The following is a 25,491-nucleotide window of genomic DNA, read 5'->3' as shown; positions in this document are numbered from 1 at the left end:
AACTGAGACTAAATATATTGACAATTTCGTCAACTAAATGTTAGGAAGGGGCTAGTGGACAAGTAATTCACTATAAGTTAAAGACAAGTCATTTTACACTTGGTTGCATGCTGAAAATAGATCTACAAGCTCACAACGTATTGCGCTGCGACACGTTGTGAGCTTATCTGATCTGCTATTTTCAGCAAGTGTAAAATCAGCCCTTACAATGCCATCAAGGCCCGGCAAAATACATTTTCGACTAAATTAACTGTTGATTTAGTAGACTACAGTCTATTGACATTTAGTCGACTACAACTAGACTAACACTAAAACATTCCAGGTGATTAAAATGTGACTAAAACTAAATAAAATAAATCTAAATTTGCTGTCAAAATCAACACTGCCAGTAACTGTGTGCGAGCTCTCATTTATATAAGTTCCGGAAAAGACACACTGGGATTGGCCAGTAGTCACTTCCGCTTGACATCCGCCTTCGTCTGAGACACATCGCTCCAATGAACTGCAGCGGCCAATGATGAGGCATCTATTTATAATACTGTATATATTTGTTATATCTATGGGAACGTCCACTGAGTGGCAAAAAACGACTTTCTGGCCTTGACAGCCCATACATCCAAACAGAAAAGTCCTCTCCGATTGCATTAACCCTTACAAGATGAAAGACGCCAATTGGCGTCTTCATCAGAATTCCGTAAATGATCAATGACGCCAATTGGCGTCTTCAGCTTTTCTTATTAATCTAACCATATTAACATCCTCCGGAGCGCTGTTTAAACTCCTGAGCTTATATTCCAACTACATTACCCATAAAACCCGTGTCACGTGACACACCGGCATCCTTTGCTATAAAACCTGGCCACCCCCCCGGGATCTGCGTGGGGAAGACAGTTTTGGAGTAGTCTATGGTGCGTGTCGAAAGTGAGTGAGTAGTATTGATTGATTGAGCGAGTTTTATAGCAGTAGTAGTAGTAGTAGTAATAGTAGTAGTAGTAGTAGTAATATTAGTAGTTAGTTGTAGTAATTTAGGTTTATATTTAGTTTAGATTCTTTAGTTAGTAGTCTGTTGTCTGTCTGTCTTTGTCTGTCAAAAAAACAACAAAAAAAAACCAAAAAAAAGTGTCCGCGTCTTGCCGTCTTATCTGTGTATAGTATAGCTTTAGATCGTTAGTTTAGTGTGTTTATTTTTACCTGTTTAGTGTGTGTCTGTCTGTTGGTTGAGTGTTGGTTTGTCTGTACGTCTTGTTAGTTTATATAGTAGATTACGAGTGTAGTCGGTCAGTAGTCAGTGTCAGAGTGTAGTTCGACATGGCGCCAAAAAAACGCTCCAAGCGTCCATCTCCCCTTCCCTCTACCTCCACTGGTGGTGTGCGCCAAACAACCATGGAGGAACATCTCCGCATGGTCTTCGTCGGGAAGAAGGGCCGGCCCCGTAATCCTGATCCTCTTCCACCTCAGACCGACGAGGAGTTGTCTGGTAGCGACGGAGAGAAGCCAGGAGATGCGGTGGTGCCTCTTGTCCCCCCCGGGCCTGATGCTAAGCCCCTTGTCCCCGATGTCGAGCCTACTGTCGTCCCCGATGTGAAGCTCTTGTCCCCCGTCAAGAAGAAGAGCAGGCAAGCGGCTTCGCCCGGTCCCCAGCCCGGTGGCAGCGGGTTGCAGGATCGCGGCCTTCTCGCATCTACTAGCCCCAAGCCTGCGCCCAGTGTTAGCGGTCCCTCTCCCCGGCCTGGCTCGAGCGACGACACCGTGCTCCGCCGATCTACACGGGTTACGAGGTATTCCAAGGGGTTTGTCGCCCCCCCCCCCCCAATCTTCCTCCGAAGAGGACTTTGAGCCGTTTCGAGACAGCGATGGAGCCGAACCGTCCCCCGATGAGCTCGATGGTAAGAATCTTATTGTCTGAAACATTGTTACGAAAAATGCCAACACATTGTAGCCAACACACATCAAAGCAAAGTGTCCATCATCATCACTGCTACAGCGGTGGAGTCCTAAGCGAACCAATGGGGCTTTCAAATAGATCTGTATTGAGCTTGCATGATGATCAAATGAACGTATTGTACCGTGGTTTATATGCTATATATTATGAGAAATGTTCCATTACTTTTTTCCCCATCTATTCAGTATTGTTTTATCGTTTATTATGATCCCTGTTTTTTTGTATTACTTTTCCGCGCCGCTGGGGGAAGGGTGGTGTAATGCAGGCCGCAAAGCTAAGCTAATTCATTATACTACTAAATCTATATAATATTGCGCTTGCATGATAATCAAAATAGTGTATTGTACCGTGGCTTATAGGCAAAATCATATAAGATGATCGCTAGAAATAAATGATTTGGATGATGTAGCATGCACGATAAAACTATCATATAAAAAATGTATTTTGACGATGACGAAGGTTTTCAGGAGGAGGCCGCCATCATGCGGCATGGCCGCATGATGGCGGCACCTTCGTCAAACCTTCGTCATCGTCAAAATACATTTTTTATATGATAGTTTTATCGTGCATGCTACATCATCCAAATCATTTATTTCTAGCGATCATCTTATATGATTTTGCCTATAAGCCACGGTACAATACACTATTTTGATTATCATGCAAGCGCAATATTATATAGATTTAGTAGTATAATGAATTAGCTTAGCTTTGCGGCCTGCATTACACCACCCTTCCCCCAGCGGCGCGGAAAAGTAATACAAAAAAACAGGGATCATAATAAACGATAAAACAATACTGAATAGATGGGGAAAAAAGTAATGGAACATTTCTCATAATATATAGCATATAAACCACGGTACAATACGTTCATTTGATCATCATGCAAGCTCAATACAGATCTATTTGAAAGCCCCATTGGTTCGCTTAGGACTCCACCGCTGTAGCAGTGGGGGGGGGGATACAACGATGGACACTTTGCTTTGCTTTGATGTGTGTTGGCTACAATGTGTTGGCTGAAATGGATCAACACTGAATAGATGGATGTGTTGGCCACAATTCGTATGTGATTGGCTACATTTTTGTATGAAGGAATGTAATTGTAGCGTGCACTCCAGCTAAATGATTATTTATTTGTACATATTTAGAACCGGGTGATGAGGAGTGGCACGATGATGAAGATGAGGTGAACAGTGATGTGGATGGAGGTGAGTAACTAGAGAGCTAAATAACTTGTGGATGTGGCTAAAGTCTGTCTGCATTTGGCACTATGGAGAACGCTACACCATGCCTCTAATTGATTGAAATGGTTGTTGTTTTACAGATGATGAACAGCCCATCATCTCGACAGCTGCAGATGCTGCCCCTGTGCCCATGGAAGCAGGTATAAATACAATGCACAGAACAAAATCATGTATATCATTTTATAGTCTCATCACATGTTACAGCTCCACCAGATGTATTCTACATGAATAAAAACAATGTTTTTTATGCTAATAATTGTGTATTCCTGTAATTTAGGTGATGCCAACTCAACGGCTTCGCCAGGGTGGTCTGCTGGTGGGTGGGAGCCACAGGACATCCCGTTTACTGGAGAGCCGGGTGTTCACTGTGACCTCAGTGCAGAGAGTGATCCAGTGGAGTTCTTTGAGCTGTTGCTGACCGATGAGCTGCTCCAGTATATTTGCGATGAGACCAACAGATATGCAGCGCAGTCCATCGCAATGGTGTGTATTGTGTATATTCCACATTGATGTTTTCCCAAATTGATGACTTTGTTGTAATTTCTGCAAATAAATCTAACTTATATATCTATCTATCTAGATCCAGGACCCACTCCCACACTCCACAGTGAAGAAATGGACGGATGTCTCTGTGATAGAGTTGAAGAACTTCTTCGGGCTCTTTTTCCTGACGGGCCTTGTGAGGAAGCCAACCCTTGTGTCATACTGGTCCCGGCGTAAGGCTAATGAGACACAGCAGTTCAGGCGCACCATGAGCCTGACCCGGTTTCTGCTGCTCAAGCGGTTCCTTCACTTCAGTGACCAGGAGACTCCAGACACAGCGGACCGCATGTACAAAGTCAGATATCTTGTGAACTATCTTCTGGCCCGGTTTCAGTCCATGTACACCCCAGAGAAGAACATATCGATAGATGAAGGTGTTATGCTATGGAAGGGAAGACTGGCTTGGAAGTGCTATAATCCGTTGAAACCGGTAAAATGGGGAATTAAATCCTACTGCCTAGCCGATTCAGCGACGGGCTACCTCTGGAACATGAAGCCATATACCGGAGTAGGCTGTGGGCTGGACACGACCGTGATGGAGCTTCTCGGACCGTTGTCCAACAAAGGCTACCATTTGTACATGGACAATCTGTACAACTCAGTGAACAGGTGTATTATGCTACTGTCTTTGGGAACCCATGTATGTGGGACGATGAGGAAGAACAGGGGGGAACCACCGGAGATGAAGCGGCTTAGCAAACCAGGCGACATGAAGCTGGGCGAGACTCTGATGCGCCACAACAATGACGGGGTGATGCTGTTGGCTTGGCGGGACAAGAAGGTTGTCAAAATGTGCAGCACCATCCACCCACACACGATGGTCACAGTCACTGAGAGGCGTAAGAAAGCCAGAGTGACGCCAGGCGAGCCAGTCAGGGATAAAAAAATTAAGCCACATTGTGTCAACGAGTACAACAAGTACATGAATGGTGTGGACAAACTAGACCAACATATCTCCTACTATCCGTTTGCCCGTAAGTCCTACAAGTGGCCTGTGAAGTTTGTCTTTTACATGTTTCAGATGGTGATGTACAATGCGTTCGTGTTGCACAAACTCAAGCAGGGCAGGACAAAAACTCTCCTGGACTATATCATGTTGGTGGTGGAGAGGTGGACATCACTGAGACCAGGGAGGCCGGAGGAGGAGGAGGAGGAGGAGGAGGAGGCGGCGGAGGGGGCAGTGGGGGGTGATCGTCCATATAGGGCAAGAGCAGGTGATGAGAATAGGAGACTTGAGGTGCATTTGCGTGGCCATGTGCCAGTGAGAATTGACAAGAGAACCTGCAGGCTCCACCTGCTCAGTAACGGTCCCAATGGTAGACCACTCCGGCATATGACCCTGTATTACTGCCCTGATTGTGAGGTGCCCTTGTGTTTGTTCCCATGCTTCTTCGTTTACCACAAGGACAAGAATATCAAGCACTACTTTGAATAACTGTTCTCTTTTTTTTTCTTTTTTTCTGTCTTATTTTGAAAGTCTACACCCTCAACGTCAATAGAACTGTAACTACCCTGTATACCCTACACACACACTGTCAACGTCAAATAGAACTGTACCCTGTATAGCCTACACATACAATGTCAACGTCAAAATAGTGTAACAGTGCGGCTAAGCTGCTTCATCTCCGGTGGTTCAGGGGGGGAGGGGGGGTCGGTGTCCTACACACACACTGTCAACGTCAAATAGAACTGTACCCTGTATAGCCTACACATACAATGTCAACGTCAAAATAGTGTACAGTATGTACACTATGTATTGCATTAGTATTTATTTATTTTCTGTAATTATTTTAAATTATAATGTTTATGTTCTGGTTATGTTCTAGTTATGTTCTGGTTATGTTCTGAAAAAATAAAAGTGCACTTTTCCAATTTGAGATACCTGTCGGGCTATTTTTACACTATTCTGAGGTTTATGGTTTGACTAAGCGAGTTTCAACTGTGATTTACTCTGTAATTGTAGATGGTAAGAACCCAATTTTTTTTTTATAATGCAGTATACATTCAAGTCTATATTTTGATACATATCATGGGCACCAAGTCATATCAAAACAATGTCCTTGGATGTGTTTTTTATCAAAACTGTGTTTCTTCGTAACAGGTTTTTGAGATTCATGCATGAATATACAAGGTACTGGTAAGACTATGTAGACATGGTATATATCAAAATGTGCGTTAGAATGTCTACATTTACCCCAAAAAGAATTTGAGTTTCTATCACGTTCCAATGCAGAGCTATGGGAACTTTTAGCTGGATAGGTCAGATTGGTCCTGACTGACCATGCTATTTATAGATGGCAAAATATCTACAGTGGTACATGTGAGAAACTTTTTTCTTTTTCTTTTTCTAACTAGACAACTCACCCTTTAAAATGAGATATGGCATGGGTGTGTACGCCCAGCAGAAAAAAAGTTCTTTAGAAAATAAAACTTCAACTGGTCATAACTTTTTTTGTTGTCCTAGAAACAGAAAACAGTGTAAATGCAGGCTCTTTTAAATGGCTTCCAACACAAGAACTAAACATTTTATCAACTCAGTTCATTTTTTTCCTGGAAGCAGACAAGTCAAGCTTTCTCTGAAGGTCTTTCGTTGTCACACATTCACAACAGAGAATTTTCAATAAATCATTCAAAAACGCCATTCTGCCATAGAGAAGTCTAAAAACTATATAGAAATCCATGAATATCTCAAAGAGTTAAACTCGCTTTGCCACTCACTTTATGCATGCTCATACCCTCTCTATAGGCGCTCGCGCTGCATATTGTGTGTGTCTGTCTGTCTGTTTCTATGTGCACGGCATTGCTAAAAATGAGCACTTGTGCTCTATTTAACCTGGGTAAATAGAGGGGAAAAAATATATATGTATAGATAGATATTAGAGGGAAATGTGCGTTGCAGGTCAAGTATGTAAACAATAAACATAATTTATTTGATTGACGAATGTCCCAAACTACACCGTTTACCGAGAGAACCCCCTCCCCCCATCTGACAACGTTGTCATCAGCGGTCTGCTAAAAATAGTTACATTATTAAATTAGGTTATTATTAGATTAATGAACTCTGCAGCCGCTCCAGATTAGATTAGATAAGAATTAATACGTTCATTACAATGAAGATTTGCTAGATCTCTGGAAAAACTGTGTTCATTTCAAAAAGGAGTTTGACGTTGTACGCCGCCTGATAAAATATTTAAATTATTACATTTTTAGATGATTAGATTATTTAACTCTGCGGCCGCAATGACAGTCTCCAGATTCTATTAGATTAATAAATGGCTACAGGCAGAATCTCCATCTGTAGATGATTGGCTTCAAGTAGTCTCTGAGATTTGTGACATGGAGAGGATGACTGCTATCTTGAGAATGAAGAGTCTTTTGAAAACTAATGGGAAAAAATGGTTAGATTATACTTCTGAGCGACAAGAGGGCTAGGAACAGTGACGTAGACTCCGTGGGGGCGGCGGGGCTCGAGCCCCCATGATGAATTAGACCTGAATATGTACAGTATATTCGCCTAGTCGGTTCGTCCCGTTTGTACCGCGCCAGGTCGCGCCGCGCCCGTTCGCGCAATTCTCGTCTTTGCATTGACTTTGTATGTTATCGCGCAGCTCTAACCATTCAAGTCTGAACGCACGTTAACACCTTTTGTCCGGGCCCGGGTGGGCCGCGTTGCCTGTCCCCTTGTAGCCTACACATGCAGATCAGGCATTCAAATGCTAATCTTGTTTTCACCTGCCAGGTAGGGTACAGTACTGTACTCTGCTTAGGCTACTTGTTCACAATGAAAAGGAGTAGCCTACCAGATGACTCAGTGCTGCAATCATGGCATTTAAACAAACATGCTCTTATAATCTAAACACTGCGACATGTTTAAAGAGTGTTACAAATAAGTGTTTAGAACCTAAACGCTTATTTGTAACACTCTTTAAACGACAAACAACTTTTTCCCCCCCGTTGCGGCGCGGGGGGGGGGGAGGAGGGGCGCCCCCATGACGATTATAAAAACATTTCGTCTCTGGTTAGGAACCAGGATGTTTTTCTCAAATATATAAAAATTGTTTGCACTTGATATGATGCTTAAATCCTTTACTTAATTATTCATGTTTATATGATACAGAGATACTAACATCTGAGTAATACCATAGATGGGATGATATCTAAAGTAGAAATTACACTGAATATCTGAAAAAGGGAAATAAGATAAAATCCCAGTTTTTTTGTACTTTATTGTCCAATATTATTCCCACTGTGTGTGTGCACGCGCGTGTGTGCGTGTGTGTATATATATATATATTTTTTTTTCCCCATTAGTATTCTGTCTGTGTGTGATCTCCAGCTAATATAGCATTTATCTTCCATTTTATTTCTTGATTCATAAGATAATTGGCAACATATACTGTGATGTTCACTTGTTTGTCATATTGTTCGTGTATTTGTTTATTTTTTGGTTGAATAAAATGTAAGTTTATTATCTTCGGGGGGGGGGGGGGGGGACACACAACATATTTTCAGATGGGGGGGGGGGGGGTCGGCAGCCAAATGCATATCATTTTTGGGGCTCCTTGACATGAAATAGTTTGAGAAACACTGATATAGAAACGTGGGTTTTTCAGAAAGCGCTCAGGATTTGGAAGACATTTTCTAGAATCTGGTCTCAGGTCTCTTAATGGGTTAAGATAGAAAGCGTTAACAAGGGGTCTACTGTACATACATGCGTCGCGGATGTAAAGCAGCATGGCCACAAAGGTGTAGTCGACCAGGTCCAGAGTGACGCTGTCGGCAAACAGGGCGTCCCACACCACCAAGAGGTCCTGCAAGAGGAACTCACGACCATACAGCAAACGCACCCACCGACTGGACACAGACACACACACACACATTATATGGTTAACCAAGGGTTAAATATTTAACACAATCACTACATATCTACTGTACCATCACGTGTAACTTATTAGCAGAGATGCCCACGAGTCTCGGAGCTCGAGTCCGCGTCGAGTCTGGAGTCTTTGGGGGTCGAGTACGAGTCGAGTCCCGAGTCTTTAGCCACGAGTCGAGCCTCAGTAAAAAAAAAAAAAAAAAAGTCCTCTCTGTTTAATTAATTTAATTCTTTATACGACATAGCCTAAGGCTCTAAAGGCTGAAATACAGTTGTGATGATCTACAACACACCCGACCGAAAAATGCACAGAATTAATGTTTATCAGAATAGTATAGGTATTAGGTACATACTTTCATACATACATTAATTTAGGCTCCTTGGTCCTCATTCACAAAGGAGAAATACGCAAGAGTGTAACGGAAGCGGAACGGAAGCGTAAACTGATGCGGGAAATTCCGTCCGATCACGCAACGTTGTTTTGCCGTGCAATTCAAAGAGCGGTGTGTACCACAGGTACGCAGGTGTATGTTGTGAGGTACGCAGGTGAATGCGAGCGGGTGCCAAATGATCGGAAAACCAGCGGATAACTTCATTTGCATTGATCCACGCCCCATTTCACACCATAAAAGGCGTCAAGCATGACTCAGCAGACAGCAGTAAAAAAAACAAAAAAGAACTATAGGCCTTACAGCTCAAACGAAATAGAGGTCCTCCTGACGGAATGCAACAAAATAATGATATTTTCCAGTATAGTGGCTTCACAAATTAAAATAAAAATGATTGCTGGAAAGAAATTAGGCTATACTGCCGCGGTCAGTCAGTGCTGTGCAGATATATCATGAATATAGCCCTCTATTAATTTCATAATTCCACAGGACCACAAACAAGTTTTTGCACCATTGTATAAAGTATACCACTATAGGCCTACCATACAAACTGTACAAACTGACACTCAATCCATCAAAGGACAGGAAATTAAAAGAAAATGATCTGACCATGTCAAGCGCCGGAGCGACGACCACCACCTGCAGTCTCTTTTTTTACATCCATATACCATTACATTTGTGCGTGATTCTTTATATTGTCTATAGCCTACCATTAAACTATATAAATCATTTTCCCAAGCTTACAAAACGGTGAACGCTGCTCGAGTCTGCACCGCTACAGCAATGACAAGCTGACTTACCGTATAAAATGCAGCTTGGCCATTTATTTATTTAAGTTCGGGACCAAGGCAGCAAGCTAGCCTATACTTGGCAATTATATTATAAAGCCTTTTCTTTTCTATTGAACAATTGCTCACTCACACCTTTGCAGAGGTAAAACATATATCCGATATTTTTATCAGAGCTGCATTGATTCATGCGGGGAATAGATTAATATCATCTCACTGTCATCTGTCTGAATGCCATGTGGAGAATGGATTTGTTCTGATCATGGACACGTAGGCATAGGCCTATAGCTATTTAAATTTTCAACCATATACGGCGGGTAGCCTCCTCTTTGTCAGATCTAAGTGCAGGTTCATTTCATGATGTCGTCATATTAAAATGATTCACGGGACATTTGGCACCAAACTTGATTGATCTCATGATGAGATCAATGTAGTAGCCTACAGCCTAGCTATACTGTAAATTCCCCATATTATAATTCATTAAGGTGCACTGGCTTAAAACTATGACTGGCCGAATTGCACGCGCTGATGCAATAATGTGGACTTCTATATTTGTATAGGGCTAATTAGCCCTCGTGACTGCTGTCTGTCTGTCAGACCGGCATGTCTGTGAACCATAGAAATAATCTGTTCTGTCCGGGCCAGGCTCGCCGAGTCGCCGTTATATTCATTTTCCAATGTGAATTTCACCCAGATTGGACTGTCCACACACACACACCGACAGTGTGACTCAAAGGAGCTCCGTAACAAAACAATTTCAATAGGCCTACTAGGCATTACTACACTAAACAACGTTGGATTCGTACAGTGCAGAATGCAGATAAGTGTATGTTCTTATAATAATTGTGAGTTTGTTTTTTAACATGCAGCGCGAGTCCGCGAGAGCCGATCTACAAGCTCACAACGCGTTGCACTGCGAGTAGAAAGCTGTCAAGTGAGCAGCGCAATCGCGCATGCTAGAAATATCCTAATAAATAAATAAAAAGGTGTCGGGCTTGCAGGGGCAGTTTCTGTATGGGACTCTAGGCTAACCTGCCTCTAGAATGCTTGCATTTAGGCATACAAGTGATACTTGGCTTTTATATAAGCTATCATTTTTTTTATGTGCTGACCAATGTTGACACATGCCTACATATTTTATCTGAGGTTTGGGGACTTTTAATTGAGTCAGCATGAAGACTAAAGCCTTCTGAATAAATCTACGCAAGCAGTACACGACCCTCTGAGGTGGCGCAGCTTTTAGCGGAGATTCCGACCATCCGACGTCACCGTCAAGTTCACGTTGAAGTTCATGAATTCCCACGTAATGTGGGAATCGACGTAAATGCCTGTCCGCTCACGCTCCGCTCACGTTACGTAACGGTATGAGCGTAAACGCCGTTGTGAATGAGGACCCTTGCGTCTATATCTTAATAAGTATCAATCAAATCAATTGCGCACCGTCTGCTGTGCGTAACGAGAACACTCAACCACCGACATTCCCTCCTGTTCATAGTCACCACAGTATAGTTAGCCAGTTTCAGGAGGAAAGGCACAATGTGGCTACTTGGCTGTTAAAGTTCCAACCTTCTCATGGTTCCATTTCCAGGACATGAGTGAATAGCCTAAAAAAACGTCTCTGAAGTAGGTAGATCTCCATTTAGTTTCCACTGAAGTAACGGAGTTATGTAAGTAGTGTCTCCGTTCGCAAAGTGAACCTTTTTCATAATCCATTTTATTCGTGCAATGGTCCAAAACAGAGCTGCAGCTATATCGCCGTGACAACTTAGGCTATTAAATATACTGTAAGATTACCGTTTACATCAATCAGCATCTCAAACCCATGGCTTGTTCCAATGCGTAAAGTGCATTGGCTACCCCCCCCCCCCCCCCCCCAAAAAAACTAATCAGACATACAAGCTGTCGACACGCCGTTTCATGGCGTGTTGACAGCTTGCAGATCTGTTCTTTTGGGCACATAATCAATGATGCGCGAGTATAGGCTCCAACTAAGCATTTTTGTAACCAAATAAGCCTGTAGCCTACTGTAACATTACGTGGGCAACATTTGGAACTTGACGTAAATGCAGTGAACATTAATTACGTAGTGTTTAACGAGGTCAGCAGCCGCAGCACACATGAATCACACGCAATGTTTCAAAAACGTTCCCTCACAGACAATCCTATAATCTTATCACCATATTAAACAAGTTAAATGGCATTGGATAGCTGGTGCGGAGCCAAACATATTTGTTTACTTTCGCTGTTTTAATATTTAAATGTTATGATGAAAGGCTCCACCGCTCCATCAGTTTGTGCTCGCCTCGCAACTGTGGGTATGAAATCAGGTGAGCTCCGCGCATCATTTGCGCAATTGAGCTGCTGGAGGGGAAAGGGATGGGATTGAATCTTTTTTGGGGGGCATTTTATTCATTAATGTGGGTCCAAAAATACGGTAATGACTCGCCGATACGCCACGAGTCATTGAGCTTGAGTCCGAGTCGAGTCTGGAGTCTTTGAGGAGTTAGTCTGAGTCGAGTCTAGAGTCCCATTTGTGGTGACTCGAGTAGGGGTCTTTAACTCGAGTCGCCATCTCTGCTTATTAGCAACTTCTCTGAAGCACAGTAACAGATTAAAGGAAGTGTTATCGTGTCACTAATTGCACACACACTGAAAGACACACACACACACACACACACACACACAGCGACAGTGTGTACTGTACTGACATGCCGTAGATCTGTGGAGCGATCTCTAGTCGGTTAAGGTGCATGTACAACTCTATGTCGTGCTTCTTCACTAGCTGGTCCTGGATACGGTTGACTTTGGTCACTATGGCAACGGAGGGCCCCGTGTCCTGAGGCCGGGCGAACGGGATACTGCTCAGCATCTCATCCTTCCCCTGTGGACCACATTACCCAGAATGCACTCGTTACAATTGTCTGTCATGCTACAGTTTCCACATTCTATTCCCAAAAATAATTCTCTCATGCATCAAAGAGAAATATGTTTGCCCCAGAACAGGAATGCTAGGGTTCATGTACTTAACACCAACCTTTCTGACTTCTCTCTCATAGCAAGAGAACCAGGGCTCTGCTGTCTCCATTAGCTGGGAGAACATGGCACTAAAAGAAGAGATGAATACAGGACATTAGAGAGTGCACAGAATGAGAGACATGACAGAGAAAATGACATAATTGGAGATCAAAGGAGAGAGAATGAGAGAGTATAAACTGACAAGAAAGGAGGGCTAGAAAGAGTGGAAAAATGAGGTGGCATGAGGAAAATACTGATAGAGAGATAACATCAGTGCAGGAATGAAATGTAATGAAACACAGTTAAACAAGTTCACTCACTAGGCATCGTGTTCATGGAACTCTGGATTCAACATAGATCTCATCTCCTCACTGTGGGACGAGAGACAAAGAAATACACTTCAAATCTAGCAAAGGGATGTTGACACAGAGAGAGAGAGAGCGAGAGAGAGAGAGATAGAGAGAACAAAAGAAAGTAAAAGACAGGGAGAAAATAAACTTAATTTGTATTTCCTTATTTATTGCCTTATTCTTTAAAGGACCTCTTCACCACTTTTCAACCTATCTTCATATAATAGGTCCTCACTAATAATCATGATTAAATGGCACGATTTTTTCCTACTCAGTCTGTGTCTCATAGGAGGGCTGTCGGCAGTTTAGAAACCTGTCCACCAGTGACATCATCATTAGGCAGATGTGTTTTTAAACAAGATTTTTTTACAAAAATGTTTAGATTTTCATTATCGTGAGAACGATGGCTTCCATTTTCGCATTGCAACTTTTCAGGACTAGAAAGCCTGCCGTTTCTATTAGCTTGTATTCCCCATCGATGATGTCACTGGAGGACGGTTTCTGAACTGCCCACAGCCCTCTTATGAGACACAGACTGAGTAGAAAAAAATTGCACAATTTTTTCATGATTATTATATGGAGGACCCATTATATGAAGATAGGTTGAAAAGTGGTGAAGTGGTCCTTTAACACCTTTGCAGGAGGCTGAAGAAAGTGCATGGAGAATCTATTCTTTATGGATCCAAACATTCCCTCAGTCAGTAAGGTCAAAGTTAATGATTTCAAGGTAATAGTTGATGATATAGTAATCTCCCGCAAAGAAGAGATTACATATTTGGGCTGTATTCTTGACAACAAACAAACATACAAAGATTGTGCAAAGTAGCGGTCTGTTCCAAAATATCTGTTACGATGAAACATTTCTATTATATTTATACAATTGCACGCACGCACGCACGCACACACACACACACACACACACACACACACACACACACACACACACACACACACACACACACACACACACACACACACACACACACACACACACACACACACACACACACACACACACACACACACACTTATCGTGATTGCTTTGTATAAATATACACTGCGTTGCATCTCTAGGGATTTTATTTGTATTTGTTTAAGCTGAATTTATCGAGGATTTATTCAATAGTGTGTTGACTTTCCTCTTGATGCATGTATCGACGTTGGCTTAATGAGAGAAAGTCAACTCTACCCTCAAGGATGAATGAAGCTTATCTTAGCTTATCACAAAATGAGGGATTTTGCTGGTTGGTTGGTTCAGTGGTTTTCAAAACCTTTTCAGGCCATGAGTGACCCTCCAAAATAATGATGTTAGAACTGGGGACCCCCCAAAATTATTATGTTAGAACTGGAGACCCCCCAAAATAATAATTAGTTTGAACTGGGGACCTCCACCCTGACAAGAACTTGGAATTTGGTTTGAATCGGTTTCACAGGTAAATATTGTTAAAATAGCAGATCTACAAGGCCACAACGCCTCGCAGTGCGATGCGTTGTGAGCTTGATCTGCTACTTTCAGTTTTTGCTTCATTCTTCTTTGACAATTCGGCCAATGTTTGACCAGTTTTTATAGTATAGTTTGTTCAGTACTCTTGATGCAGTAATGGTCTCTCTCTATTTATTTATTTTTTAGGTATGAAAACGTCCTAAAAATTGTCACGTCACTGTCATCTGGGGACCCCCCACCCAAAATCATGTGGGGGGGCCCCCCTGCGGGGTCCCGAACCACAGGTTGAGAACCAGTTGGTGGTGGAGTGGGGAAGACTGACCTGGGATTGGCTGGTGGAGTGGGGAAGACTGACCTGGGATTGGCTGTCTCGCTGGCGTGCTGAAAGGCCTGGTGGTCACAGTGAAGTACAAACACTATGGGAGCCAGCAGCTCATGCATTCCCTATGGAGATAGACAGAGGGAGAGACAGAGAGAGACAGAGACAGAGAGAGAGAGAGAGACAGAGCGACAGAGGGAGAGGGAGAGAGAGAGGGAGAGAGAGAGACAGAGAGACAGAGGGAGAGACAGAGAGACAGAGGGAGAGGGAGAGAGACAGAGGGAGAGAGAGACAGAGACAGAGGGAGAGGGAGACAGAGACAGAGACAGGGAGAGACAGAGACAGAGACAGAGAGAGAGAGAGAGAGAGAGAGAGAGAGAGAGAGAGAGAGAGAGAGAGAGAGAGAGAGAGAGGGGGAGAGACAGAGGGGGAGAGAGAGAGAGAGAGACAGAGGGGGAGAGAGAGAGACAGAGAGAGACAGAGAGACAGAGGGAGAGAGAGAGAGAGAGAGAGACAGAGAGAGAGAGACAGAGAGAGAGAGAGAGAGAGACACAGAGAGACAGAGAGACAGAGGGAGAGAGAGAGAGAGAGAGACAGAGAGACAGAGAGAGAGGGAGAGAGAGAGACAGGGAGAGAGAGAGACAGAGAGAGAGCCAGAGAGACAGAGAGACAGAGGGGGAGAGAGAGAGAGAGAGAGACAGAGAGAGACAGAGAGACAGAGAGACAGAGAGAGAGAGAAAGGGTGGAGAAAATGAGAAATCTAAATGCCGATGACGGGAGACGGAGCACTGTTGATTTCGTTGACTAATACTATGATAAAAAATGTTCGTCGACTACTAGTCCAGCAGATGGGGTGGACGAGGATTAGCATGGCCTAAAATATTGTCTATATACACATACATTCATTCATGATTCATGATTCTGAATCCATTCCAAGCATTAGTTTTGCACAAAAAAACACTCCTTGGGCTAAAAACGGCCATAGATGTCACGACAAATGTGTTGAGATCAGCACAAAATGTGATGATGTCAGCACATTTGGGCCACACGTGGCTATGGCTGTTTTTAGCCCAAGGAGTGTATTTTGTGCAAAACTGACATTTTTGCCTGCCATAGGATGTTAATGGTAGGGTCACAAGAAACCCCTATAAAAATTGCCCAATAACGACAGCCAGTCAGCAAGTGGATTCATGAATGTATGTATATATTTTAGGCCAATAAAAAAAGACTATATACCAAATTTCCCACTTTAAACAAAAGAAGCCTGTCGCTGCCGGACTATACCTTTTTCACTGCAGAAAACTAAACGGAAACTAAGCTATGATGACTAAAACAGACTAAATATAGACAATTTCGTCAACAAATTAAAACTAGACTAAAATGTTAGGGACTAGTGGACAAGAGATCCAGTACAAGTCATTTTACACTTGGTTTGCATGCTAAAAATAGCCGATCTGCAAGCTCACAACGTGTCGCAGCACGAGTCACACATGCTACTTAGAACATAATGAATTGAAAATTTGAAAAGTTTGCCTTATAGGTTTTTAATGGTACCCCAACTTTCAACCCCTGAATTTACCATGATCCAGTTTTTCAATACAACAATTTTTAATGATATTTGGATGACCCTAAGGATCATAAAAAAACCTTAAACGGCTACTATTGCAATTTATTTTGGGTCACGCTCCTTTTTAGCTTAGATCGACTGGCCTATAAAGACAAAGCAAGGGAAGGTGAGAAAGACAAAACATAATGGTCCAGCATGGTCAGTTGTGTATTTAATAGTGATGTACGAGCTCTATAATCCTCCATGACAGCATCCATTTAGACCCCTCTCAGCCACTAGCCTGCCAAGTGTCACTTCTCATTTGCACTATAGTCACTGGACCTATTGGATACCCTTCCATTTTGTCCCTGGCACTTGTTAGAAGAACCATTAATAAATCAGCTTGACAAATCATTCTTCATTCTTCTCCATGTCACCTTTAAAGAACATGTATTTACTATCTGTACCGAGTAGACCCACATGTAAACAGAGCTGCTACCTTTAAACACATCTTAAATGCAAGATGTTTTGTATACCATTTAAATAGTCTTGAGAAAAAATGCTATTTGTCCCAAAATGACTGCAAAATTTGTTTCAAAAAAAGCTTTTATACCCTGTATAACATGTATAACAATGCAATAGCTCTGTTTACAAAATGCCGTACCCCCTCCAACTGTATATACTTTCCCCATTTTCAACGGTTTTTACTGTATTTTGACACTTGCTTTGGCAATGTAAACGTATGTTTTCTCATGCCAATAAAGCTCCTTTGAATTGAATTGAATTGATCATGCGAGAATGACCGAGAGGGGGAGACAATGAGAAGGCAATACGGACGGACGGGGAGGGTTGCCTGAAGCCGCTATGGTGGCTGATGATGGTGATTATGATGATGATGATACCTGTTTATACAGCAGCTGTTCATTCTCTCTGGCGTAACAGAACAGGATGTCTGTCAACTTGGTCCTCACGTCCTCCTCCTGGAAGTAACGCATCTCTGGGAACCTATACGCACACACATGCACGCACACACACATTATGAGAGGACAATAGAGAAAGATGGATGAGGGGAATAACATTTGCATTCATCAATAGTAGGGCGGGGGTGGGGGGTTAAAACAATGGATGATGTTGATACTCACGTTCGCATCACATCCTGTTTGATCATGCTCCTTAGCTCTTTGTCCTGGAAGAACTTGTTCCACAGACTCTGGATGAAAAGGAGACAGACAGAGGGGTTATGGATATGGACGGAGGCATGACAAAAACCAGACTGGAGGGACACTGGACCAAAACCAGATAAGAGGGACCCTAAACCAGCGGTTTAGGGTGGGGGGTCCAGCGGTTTTGGGTGGGGGGTCCCCAGATGACAGTGAAGTGACAATTTTTAGGACCTAAAAAATAAATAAATAGAGAGAGACCATTACTGCATCAAGAGTACTGAACAAACTGCGGACTGTTTTCCACAAGCATACTGTACACAGATAGCATGAAAACAAAACACGCCATAAAATTAAACAAACCCTGCCTGGACCAACATCTATTTTTCTACTATAGGGCTGGGACTTGATTAAAAAAAAAGTTAATCTAATTAATTTGAAGCACTGTAATTAATCGCATTTTAATCGGATATTGATATTTGACCGTAAGCTTTTTTTGGTAAATTAAAAAAGATTGAGTTTTTTTTAGATCTACACATCCCATCCTCTGGGCCAAGCAAAGTGGTCTCATCCACTTCTTGTCCCATTGCATGCACCGGTATGATCGGTACGCCTGACATTCGTCCTGTGAGAAAGCTTCTGTGGTGCAAAAACTATGCGCGATTAAAATGTGTGTTTTTTTTAAAATCGCGTTATTGTTTCTGTAATTAATCTCAATTAATCCGTTAAAAGTCCCAGTCCCTATTTTTCTACACCTCTCTGTTCCCGATCTATGAGCGATTACATCAGTCGTTCATTTTGACCTTGACCTTTTTCTTTTCTCAACCTAAACGGGTTGAGAAAAAATAAATTCGCTCTGGCATTCTTGACTTGCCCTTGATAGAATTCCCCAGGACCAAGCACTGAACCTGGGGTGAAGTCTCTCTCTGTGGAACTCACTGCCGAGTGCCCCTGCCAACCCATGTCAGACTGAGAGCAGCCCCCGCTTCTTTTAAACACGGCTCTCAAAACCCACCTCTTCAGTCTTGCATTTTTGCATGCTAATCCTATTTTCTTTGTTTTACTACAGTTCTATTATTACCCATTTCCTTTGTTTTACTGTTCTATGATTATTATTTATTATTATTTTTTTCAGGTTTTCAGTCCTCTTTTGTGTCCCTTATTTATTTTGCTGTGTTATTCGTTCTGTTTAATTTAACCTATATTTAACCAGTAAAAACTAATTGAGACAAAGTTTATTTTTCAAGTGGGAACTGGCCAAGAGGCAGACTGAGTGTACATCTGAGATGATCCTTTTGAAACTTCTCAGTCACACACACACACACACACACACACACACACACACACACGTCGGGAGTGACACTCGGCAAAGGCCGCCGGGCTCGGGAGTCGAACCCGCGGCACGCCGTCCGGCTGGCTTGGCAGCCTAGGTGCCCAGACGGTTGAGCTAACCGGGCTTGGTGTATTTGTTTCGGTGCGAGTTAGAGGCAAGGGGAGGTTGGAGGAAATGGCCAATATAAACATTTGAAACTAGCAGGAAACGGCGAGAGCTTAACGCAGCTGAAACAGTGGCGTCACTCTCAAATGCACACACTCACCCCTTCATCTTGGGAGAGTGGGTTGTTGACAACCAGGTCCTGCTGACCTGCAGCCTTGCGAGGGTTCGTGATGTGCTGCGAAAAAATGAAAACAAATCACTAAACAATAATACAGCCGTCACTCTCTCTACCACGGGTCACGTCTTGATGGCTCAACGCTTAATGTTTTATGCAAAGCACTTTGAACGGCCGTGTTGTTGAAATGTGCTATACATATAAACTAGCCTTACCGCAGATTTACTTTACCCAGTACAACCATTATCATCGTGTACATTTAACTCGGAAGAGTGTAACCAAATGGACCCCGAGGGAGCATTTGGTCCTTTTATCTCTTGAGATAAATTAACCCATTTAGACCCGAGGACACGACACACCTGTGTCACCTTATAGCTTTTAACCACTTTAACCATTATTTTAAACTTTAGCTGTTGCAGATTTACAAAATTGAAAAATCGTGAAAATAGAGTGCAAATATGTGAATATATAAACGTTTTTAACTCATATCTTTGCTTATCTGGTCCCTGGAACAAAGTATTTTCAGGTGGCGGCGGCCAATTACATATCATTTTTGGGGTCCTTGACATGAAATAGTTTGAGAACCACTGATATAGAAAACCGAAGGTTTTTCAGAAAACTTTCATGATTTAGAAGACATTATTTTCTAGAATCTGGTCTCAGGTCTAAATGGGTTAACCCATTTTGGGGCGGGAACCCCTTTTGGTGTTAGCATTATGTTATGCTTTAGCTATTGAAAAATAGCAGATCTACAAGCTCATAGCGTGCCACCGAGTGGCGCGCTACGAGCTTGTAGGTCTGCTATTTTTGAAAAATCGAAGAACGACTGACATAAAAACATAGCTTTTTCAGAAAACTGTCAGGATGTAGAAGACATTTTTAGAATCTGGTCTCAGGTCTAAACGGGTTAACAAACCCTGGGATTGTATTGTGTAGCAGAACGCGAGGGGTTAGCTTTAGTAAAATGTGCTGCAGCAACAACAACAACAACAGGCTCACTCACAGTCTCTTTAATCTTCTCATAATGAGAGCGCAGCTCCTTGGTCTTATTGATCCACTGACTCTTGTCCTCTGGGAGAACTTCCAAGTAGAGCTGGTTAGAAAAAACACAAAACACAGCACTGGATATAGAAGACACCACAGACACTTTACCTTTTTAGGGGTCCTTCAGGGGTGGGCAATTTTGATGATGGAGAGGGCCACAACATTTCCACAATCACTCCAGAGGCCCGAAACCCCTTTTTTCATAATTAATGCCCTACTTCTATTCTCGCAAAAAAAATAGCCAGTCTAGTGAGTCAAAACGTTTTGAGCTTGTATACCTGCTATTTTGAATTGCAATCCTTAATTCTTTGCTATTTTTTCCCCCCATTAATTGGAATCCTGCAAAAATGTAAAAAAATAAATAAAGAAACAGCTCATCTGCTGAAAAAAAACTTAACTTCTGTACTGCCATCTAGTGTTCAAAAACTTTGACTGCTTCTCTGCCGCTGGTTCACTCCAATGCTACGGAGATTGATTTGTTTCCGGGTTAAACAGGAAGGTGGGGGGAGTCACAAAAGGATAATGAAGAAAAAGATAAAAGGGAAGCTTTACACTCACACACAGACACTCAAATCTGAGCACAATACATTTATTCAATTTAAATTGATTGTGCACAGATTTGAGTGTGCGGAGCTTCCCTTTATTTTTTCTTAATTGGAATTCTGAAAAGTAACATTTTTATTAAATTTCAAATGCATTTAGTTTTGTTTATGTTAATCTTATGAACTTAAATACAGCCCCTGTTAAGTGTTGATTTGATGCCATATGTAGTCCATCTGAAGAAAGCGAGGATTATACAGAGACATTGGAGATGGAGTCACTTGGAGGGGGCATGAGGGGGGAGGGAGGGAAGAGGGGTGAAAAAACAAATCCTGGGAATTGCACTTGTGTCCTATGTATAAATAGAAATGCTGTCTATACTGTACTGCTTTTTCCAAATAAAATAAATATTATAAAAAAAAAGAAGAACTTAAATACAATTGGAATTGTAACAGCTGATATCAATAATATTAGTATTGCGATATTAACCTGCGGGCCGCATTAAGTGAAGGTGTGGGGCGCATGAGATCGAGCCTGCAATGGACATGTATCGGCAGTGGACAGGACAGCGCAACATTCAAGGTCTCCCTCTCTCCTAATTATCCATGAATCTCTGGGATTAAAAATGTCCTATAATCAGCAGACGTGAGTGTCAATTGTGTTTATATAAGATGATAGACTATTCAAAATGTGGTTTTATTCATTACGATCTGTTTGAAAAGTAGAAATAGAGGCCTCCTTCTTATAGATTGAAAAAAAAGTACTGCCATAGCAGGTACTGCCGTAGCAGACAACCCGCAGCACTCCAGATTAAAACAAAATCCTTCCAGGTGCAAGGCTCGAAGATATAAATTGAGTTGAAGAAAATGCCAGTACTAAAGTGCTGGCATTTTCTTCACCTAAACTCCTTCGTATAGATGCCTCCTTCCAATAAAAGCCTGGTACCCGCTACAGTTGAAACAAATACAAGCCCAGGTCACTATTAGAGGATTTACGGTACATTATGTTGTGTCTCTAGAGTCAATCACATCTTCCAAAAACAACACTAACCCAAACACCCACAGACTGGCAGTGGAAGATTAACATGTGATTGTGGCTGTGCAATGAAAACATCAGAATATTGACCAAACATTATGTTTACACTGCAACCCGGTGGACAAAATGCTGGGATATCTGGGGCCAGCACTATTGCTTATAGAGTTATGACACAGCACGAAACAGTTTCATGACTGTTACATCACTTTCCAAACTACAGGTGGTCACAGTGGTGGACAACAGAAGAGAGTGTGTGTGTGTGTGTGTGTGTGTGTGTGTGTGTGTGTGTGTGTGTGTGTGTGTGTGTCAATCTACCATATGAGAAGGAGAAACCCAAAGCCCTTCTAATCAAACCTGATAAAAAGACGTCAGATCTGTTTGACAGTTACTGTACCTTCCAGCACACACTGCGGAAGCGGCTGCTCCTTAATCGACCGTTGATGCCTGCCTGCCGGATATGGGCCAGGTAATTACTGTGGAGGAACAAGTCGTCCCATTCTTTCCTGCCAGAGAACAAGAGGGGTGGAACGTGAACATATAGCAGGAGATAGTGTGGAGGGCAGGGGGGCCGAGAGAAGAGTTTTGATTGATTGATTGAAATATGTATTAACAGTTTGCAGAATTACAGTACATTTCAGGCACAAACTCAATACAAAGGCTGTTAACTGTGAGTGGACGACCCAATTAAGCATTACACTAGTTTACAAGAGGGTCCACCATGTTCAATTCATCAAAACATTTAGAGACGTACAAATAGACTCTTCTATATAGACAAAGAACAGAACAGGAATTCATCATAATGGAGGTAAAAAGGGAAAAGAAACATATACAGTGAGGGAAAAGGGAGGGGGGGGGGGGGGGGATTGGGGGCGGTGGGGGGGGGGATTCAGATTTTACGGGGGCCAGTTTCGAATTGCAGCCATCCGTAGGTGCCCTTTGAAAGCGGTTTTGAAGGAGTCAAGGGATTCGCATGTCTTAATGACTGTTGGTAGGGCGTTCCACATTTTGGTGGCATAGGAGCGAAAATAATTTAGTCCCTTGCTTGTGCCGAATCTGGGTTGTACATGGTTCGTTGCACTCCCTCTGGTGTTGTGGGTGTGGACTTCGTTAACATTAAGGAAGTATCTAGAGGAAGCGATCTCAGTCTGATTTGAATGACTTCTGCCTCTCATGTTATCCAGTAAAGTATAATGAAGCTCTTACCTATAGGACAGGAAAGTGGACTCAGACTGGGAGTAAGTGGTGCTATCAAGAGAGCCTCCTCCTGTAAAACATACAAGCAATACATACTGTATGAATGCCTGCAATGGTATAGTGACTGGTCCATAACCTGGCATAGCGTTATCTCATGGCCTGCTGTGACTGGCTAGTACCAGATCATAGTCTGGAGGGTTGATTGTGACAATTAGAATGTTAGATTGTGAAAGCTACATAATTTTCTTTCTTTTTTTTACGTACTTGAGATATTTGAGAATTGAATACTTTTATTGGTCGTTGTTCCCATCATTGGATAATCTATGATTGATGTATTGATATTTTTTAGGTGTCTCTCATTCCCGAGTGTGGGGGGCACAGAGAGCGAGAGAGAAAGAGAAAGTCACAACAGCACGTGGAAGCTCCATGTTTGTTGCTGTAGCGTGTGTGTAAGTCTAATTTGGCCTGCAGGTGAGCATACACTCTACTCCAAGAGCTGTCTGTCAACATTAGCTACAGGAGTGGATCGGTCTGCTGGGACACTCGGCATGAATATTCATCAGCTCAACAACACACACACACACACACACGCGCGTGCGCAAACACACACACACACACGCCTGCAGCCCTCATCACCAGATGCATTCAAGATTTGCGCTTCATAGTCTTCTCGATTTTACGCTTTCTCTCTTCCGTCTCACTCTCATACCACCTAGCCTGTTCTCCCTGTTCTCGTTGACACTCCCTCTTTTCTGCCAGCCATTATTACACTTCCTAAGAGGCATGTGCCATGCGCCACACCAACATCCCATTGCTTTGTACTTGTTCCAATGATTGACAAGCCTCTTGAATCAAGAACTATCTAACTATAGTGGTTAAAGAAAGCAATATACGCACTGCCGGTTACACTGACTGGTGGTGGCAGGTCAACACTTAACCCATTTTGGGCGGGAACCCCTTTTGGTGTTTAACATTATGTTATAATTTAGCTATTGAAAAATAGCAGACCTACAAGCTCATAGCGCGCCACCGAGTGGCGCGCTATGAGCTTGTAGGTCTGCTATTTTTGAAAAATCGTGAAAATATTTATTTCAGAAAACTGGAGGATTTAGAATATTTTTTTTAAATTTTGAGGTCAGGCCTAAATGGGTTAAATTATTGTCCTAGCTAGCGGCAGAGTGTTTTTTGAGTCTCTTAATTTGTAGTATCTGCTCTGAACAGTGTATGCTGTTCAGTCCGGGTGTGGTACAATATTACTGTAATACAGTCATCCAAGGTACTTTCACGACGGCAGTACGGTATACAATTTAATTTTCAATCCACTTGATGATAGCCACAAATTGTGGACAATAAAGTGCACAAAGTAGTATTATTTTGCACCGGGCGGTGTTGATTTTGACAGCAAATTTAGATTTTAGTTTTAGTCATAGTCTCTTGAATAGTTTATTTAGTTTTAGTCACATTTTAGTCACCTGGAATTTGTTTGTTAGTCTAGTCGCGCTGCGACACGTTGTGAGCTTGTAGATCTGCTATTTTCAGCATGCAAACAAGTGTAAATGTGTCTTTTACTTATAATTGGATCTCTTGTCCACTAGTCCCTTCCTAACATTTTAGTCTAGTTTTTATTTGTTGACGTCAATATATTTAGTCTTAGTTTTAGTCGTCATAGTTTAGTTTTTGTCAGTGAAAAAAAAGTTACTGGACGAACATTTTTTGTTATTGTATTAGTCAAGTGACTACGCATTTTAATGACATTAGACAGAATTACATATTACAGCCATCCAATATGGCACCTCTTTACAAAGGCTGTCTGTTTGTTTGTCTGTGCACCGTTATTACTACTGACTCAGAGACGTGTTTCTAAATAGGGAAGAGAGATTGCATTTCAAAGGACAGTTCTGTTTCCATAGCAGATCACAATACATTATTGACTTAGAACAGAGATATAATCGAATGGGCAAGTACAAAATGGTTCTTCCGTTCCTGGTGCGGTATTATATTATCCGTCAAGTTGTCTGGATGAAAAAAGCTCAATGTGTCATGCAGACAGACTCATTTTGTTTGCAGCTAGCCTTGCATATTATTCCTTTTGATATTTTTACAGATTCTGTGTGCAGCATGCATGATTTTCTTTACCATTTTGAGTTGCAGTTTATAGACTGCCAGTGCATACGGTAGTCAGTGAGAAGACCCCTCCAGGCTTTTTGTGTTATCTTTTTGGCATTTCATACTGTACTGCTGCACTGTTTCAAACTAAAATTAACAAATTTAGGGCAACACAAAGAGACACTGCGCAACAAATAAATGTGCAGACAAGTACATGTATTCATCATAATAATGCTATTTGTGATGCTATGTATACTGTATTCAATAGATATTGCCGCAACTGATTTGGTGGGGGATGTGTGGATTTAGTTCAAGTTAATTATATATAGTTATTATAAGTCTGGAA

The 25,491-nt window shown here is 42.2% G+C and overlaps 2 protein-coding genes across 3 annotated transcripts in view; one reads left to right on the top strand and one right to left on the bottom strand.

Moving 5' to 3' along the window:
* Window positions 1-25,491, bottom strand: part of tbc1d5 (TBC1 domain family, member 5) — a 46,489-nt gene that overhangs the window by 11,866 nt on the left and 9,132 nt on the right. For both annotated transcript variants that reach the window (XM_079522658.1, XM_079522659.1), the window contains exons 4-14: window positions 23,049-23,109; window positions 22,240-22,348; window positions 20,230-20,319; window positions 19,212-19,286; window positions 17,596-17,663; window positions 17,356-17,458; window positions 14,944-15,032; window positions 13,115-13,165; window positions 12,814-12,883; window positions 12,488-12,660; window positions 8,438-8,580 (exon numbers count right to left, since the gene is read on the bottom strand). In XM_079522658.1, the coding sequence (XP_079378784.1) occupies window positions 8,438-8,580; window positions 12,488-12,660; window positions 12,814-12,883; window positions 13,115-13,165; window positions 14,944-15,032; window positions 17,356-17,458; window positions 17,596-17,663; window positions 19,212-19,286; window positions 20,230-20,319; window positions 22,240-22,348; window positions 23,049-23,109 (1,032 nt within the window). The remainder of the gene's footprint in view (window positions 1-8,437; window positions 8,581-12,487; window positions 12,661-12,813; window positions 12,884-13,114; window positions 13,166-14,943; window positions 15,033-17,355; window positions 17,459-17,595; window positions 17,664-19,211; window positions 19,287-20,229; window positions 20,320-22,239; window positions 22,349-23,048; window positions 23,110-25,491) is intronic.
* On the top strand, window positions 2,936-7,340 carry LOC306938640 (piggyBac transposable element-derived protein 4-like; the record flags this gene model as incomplete). Its single annotated transcript, XM_079522902.1, has 5 exons — window positions 2,936-3,147; window positions 3,264-3,323; window positions 3,461-3,666; window positions 3,764-4,906; window positions 7,335-7,340. The coding sequence occupies exons 2-5, from the start codon at window positions 3,314-3,316 to the stop codon at window positions 7,338-7,340; spliced, it is 1,365 nt and encodes a 454-aa protein (XP_079379028.1). The 5' UTR covers window positions 2,936-3,147; window positions 3,264-3,313.

The sequence above is a fragment of the Electrona antarctica genome (genome assembly GCF_951216825.1).
Source record: "Electrona antarctica genome assembly, chromosome: 15".
Taxonomy (NCBI): Eukaryota; Metazoa; Chordata; class Actinopteri; order Myctophiformes; family Myctophidae; genus Electrona; species Electrona antarctica.
Note: the sequence above shows the minus strand (reverse complement) of the source record. Positions and strands in the feature narration are given on the sequence as shown.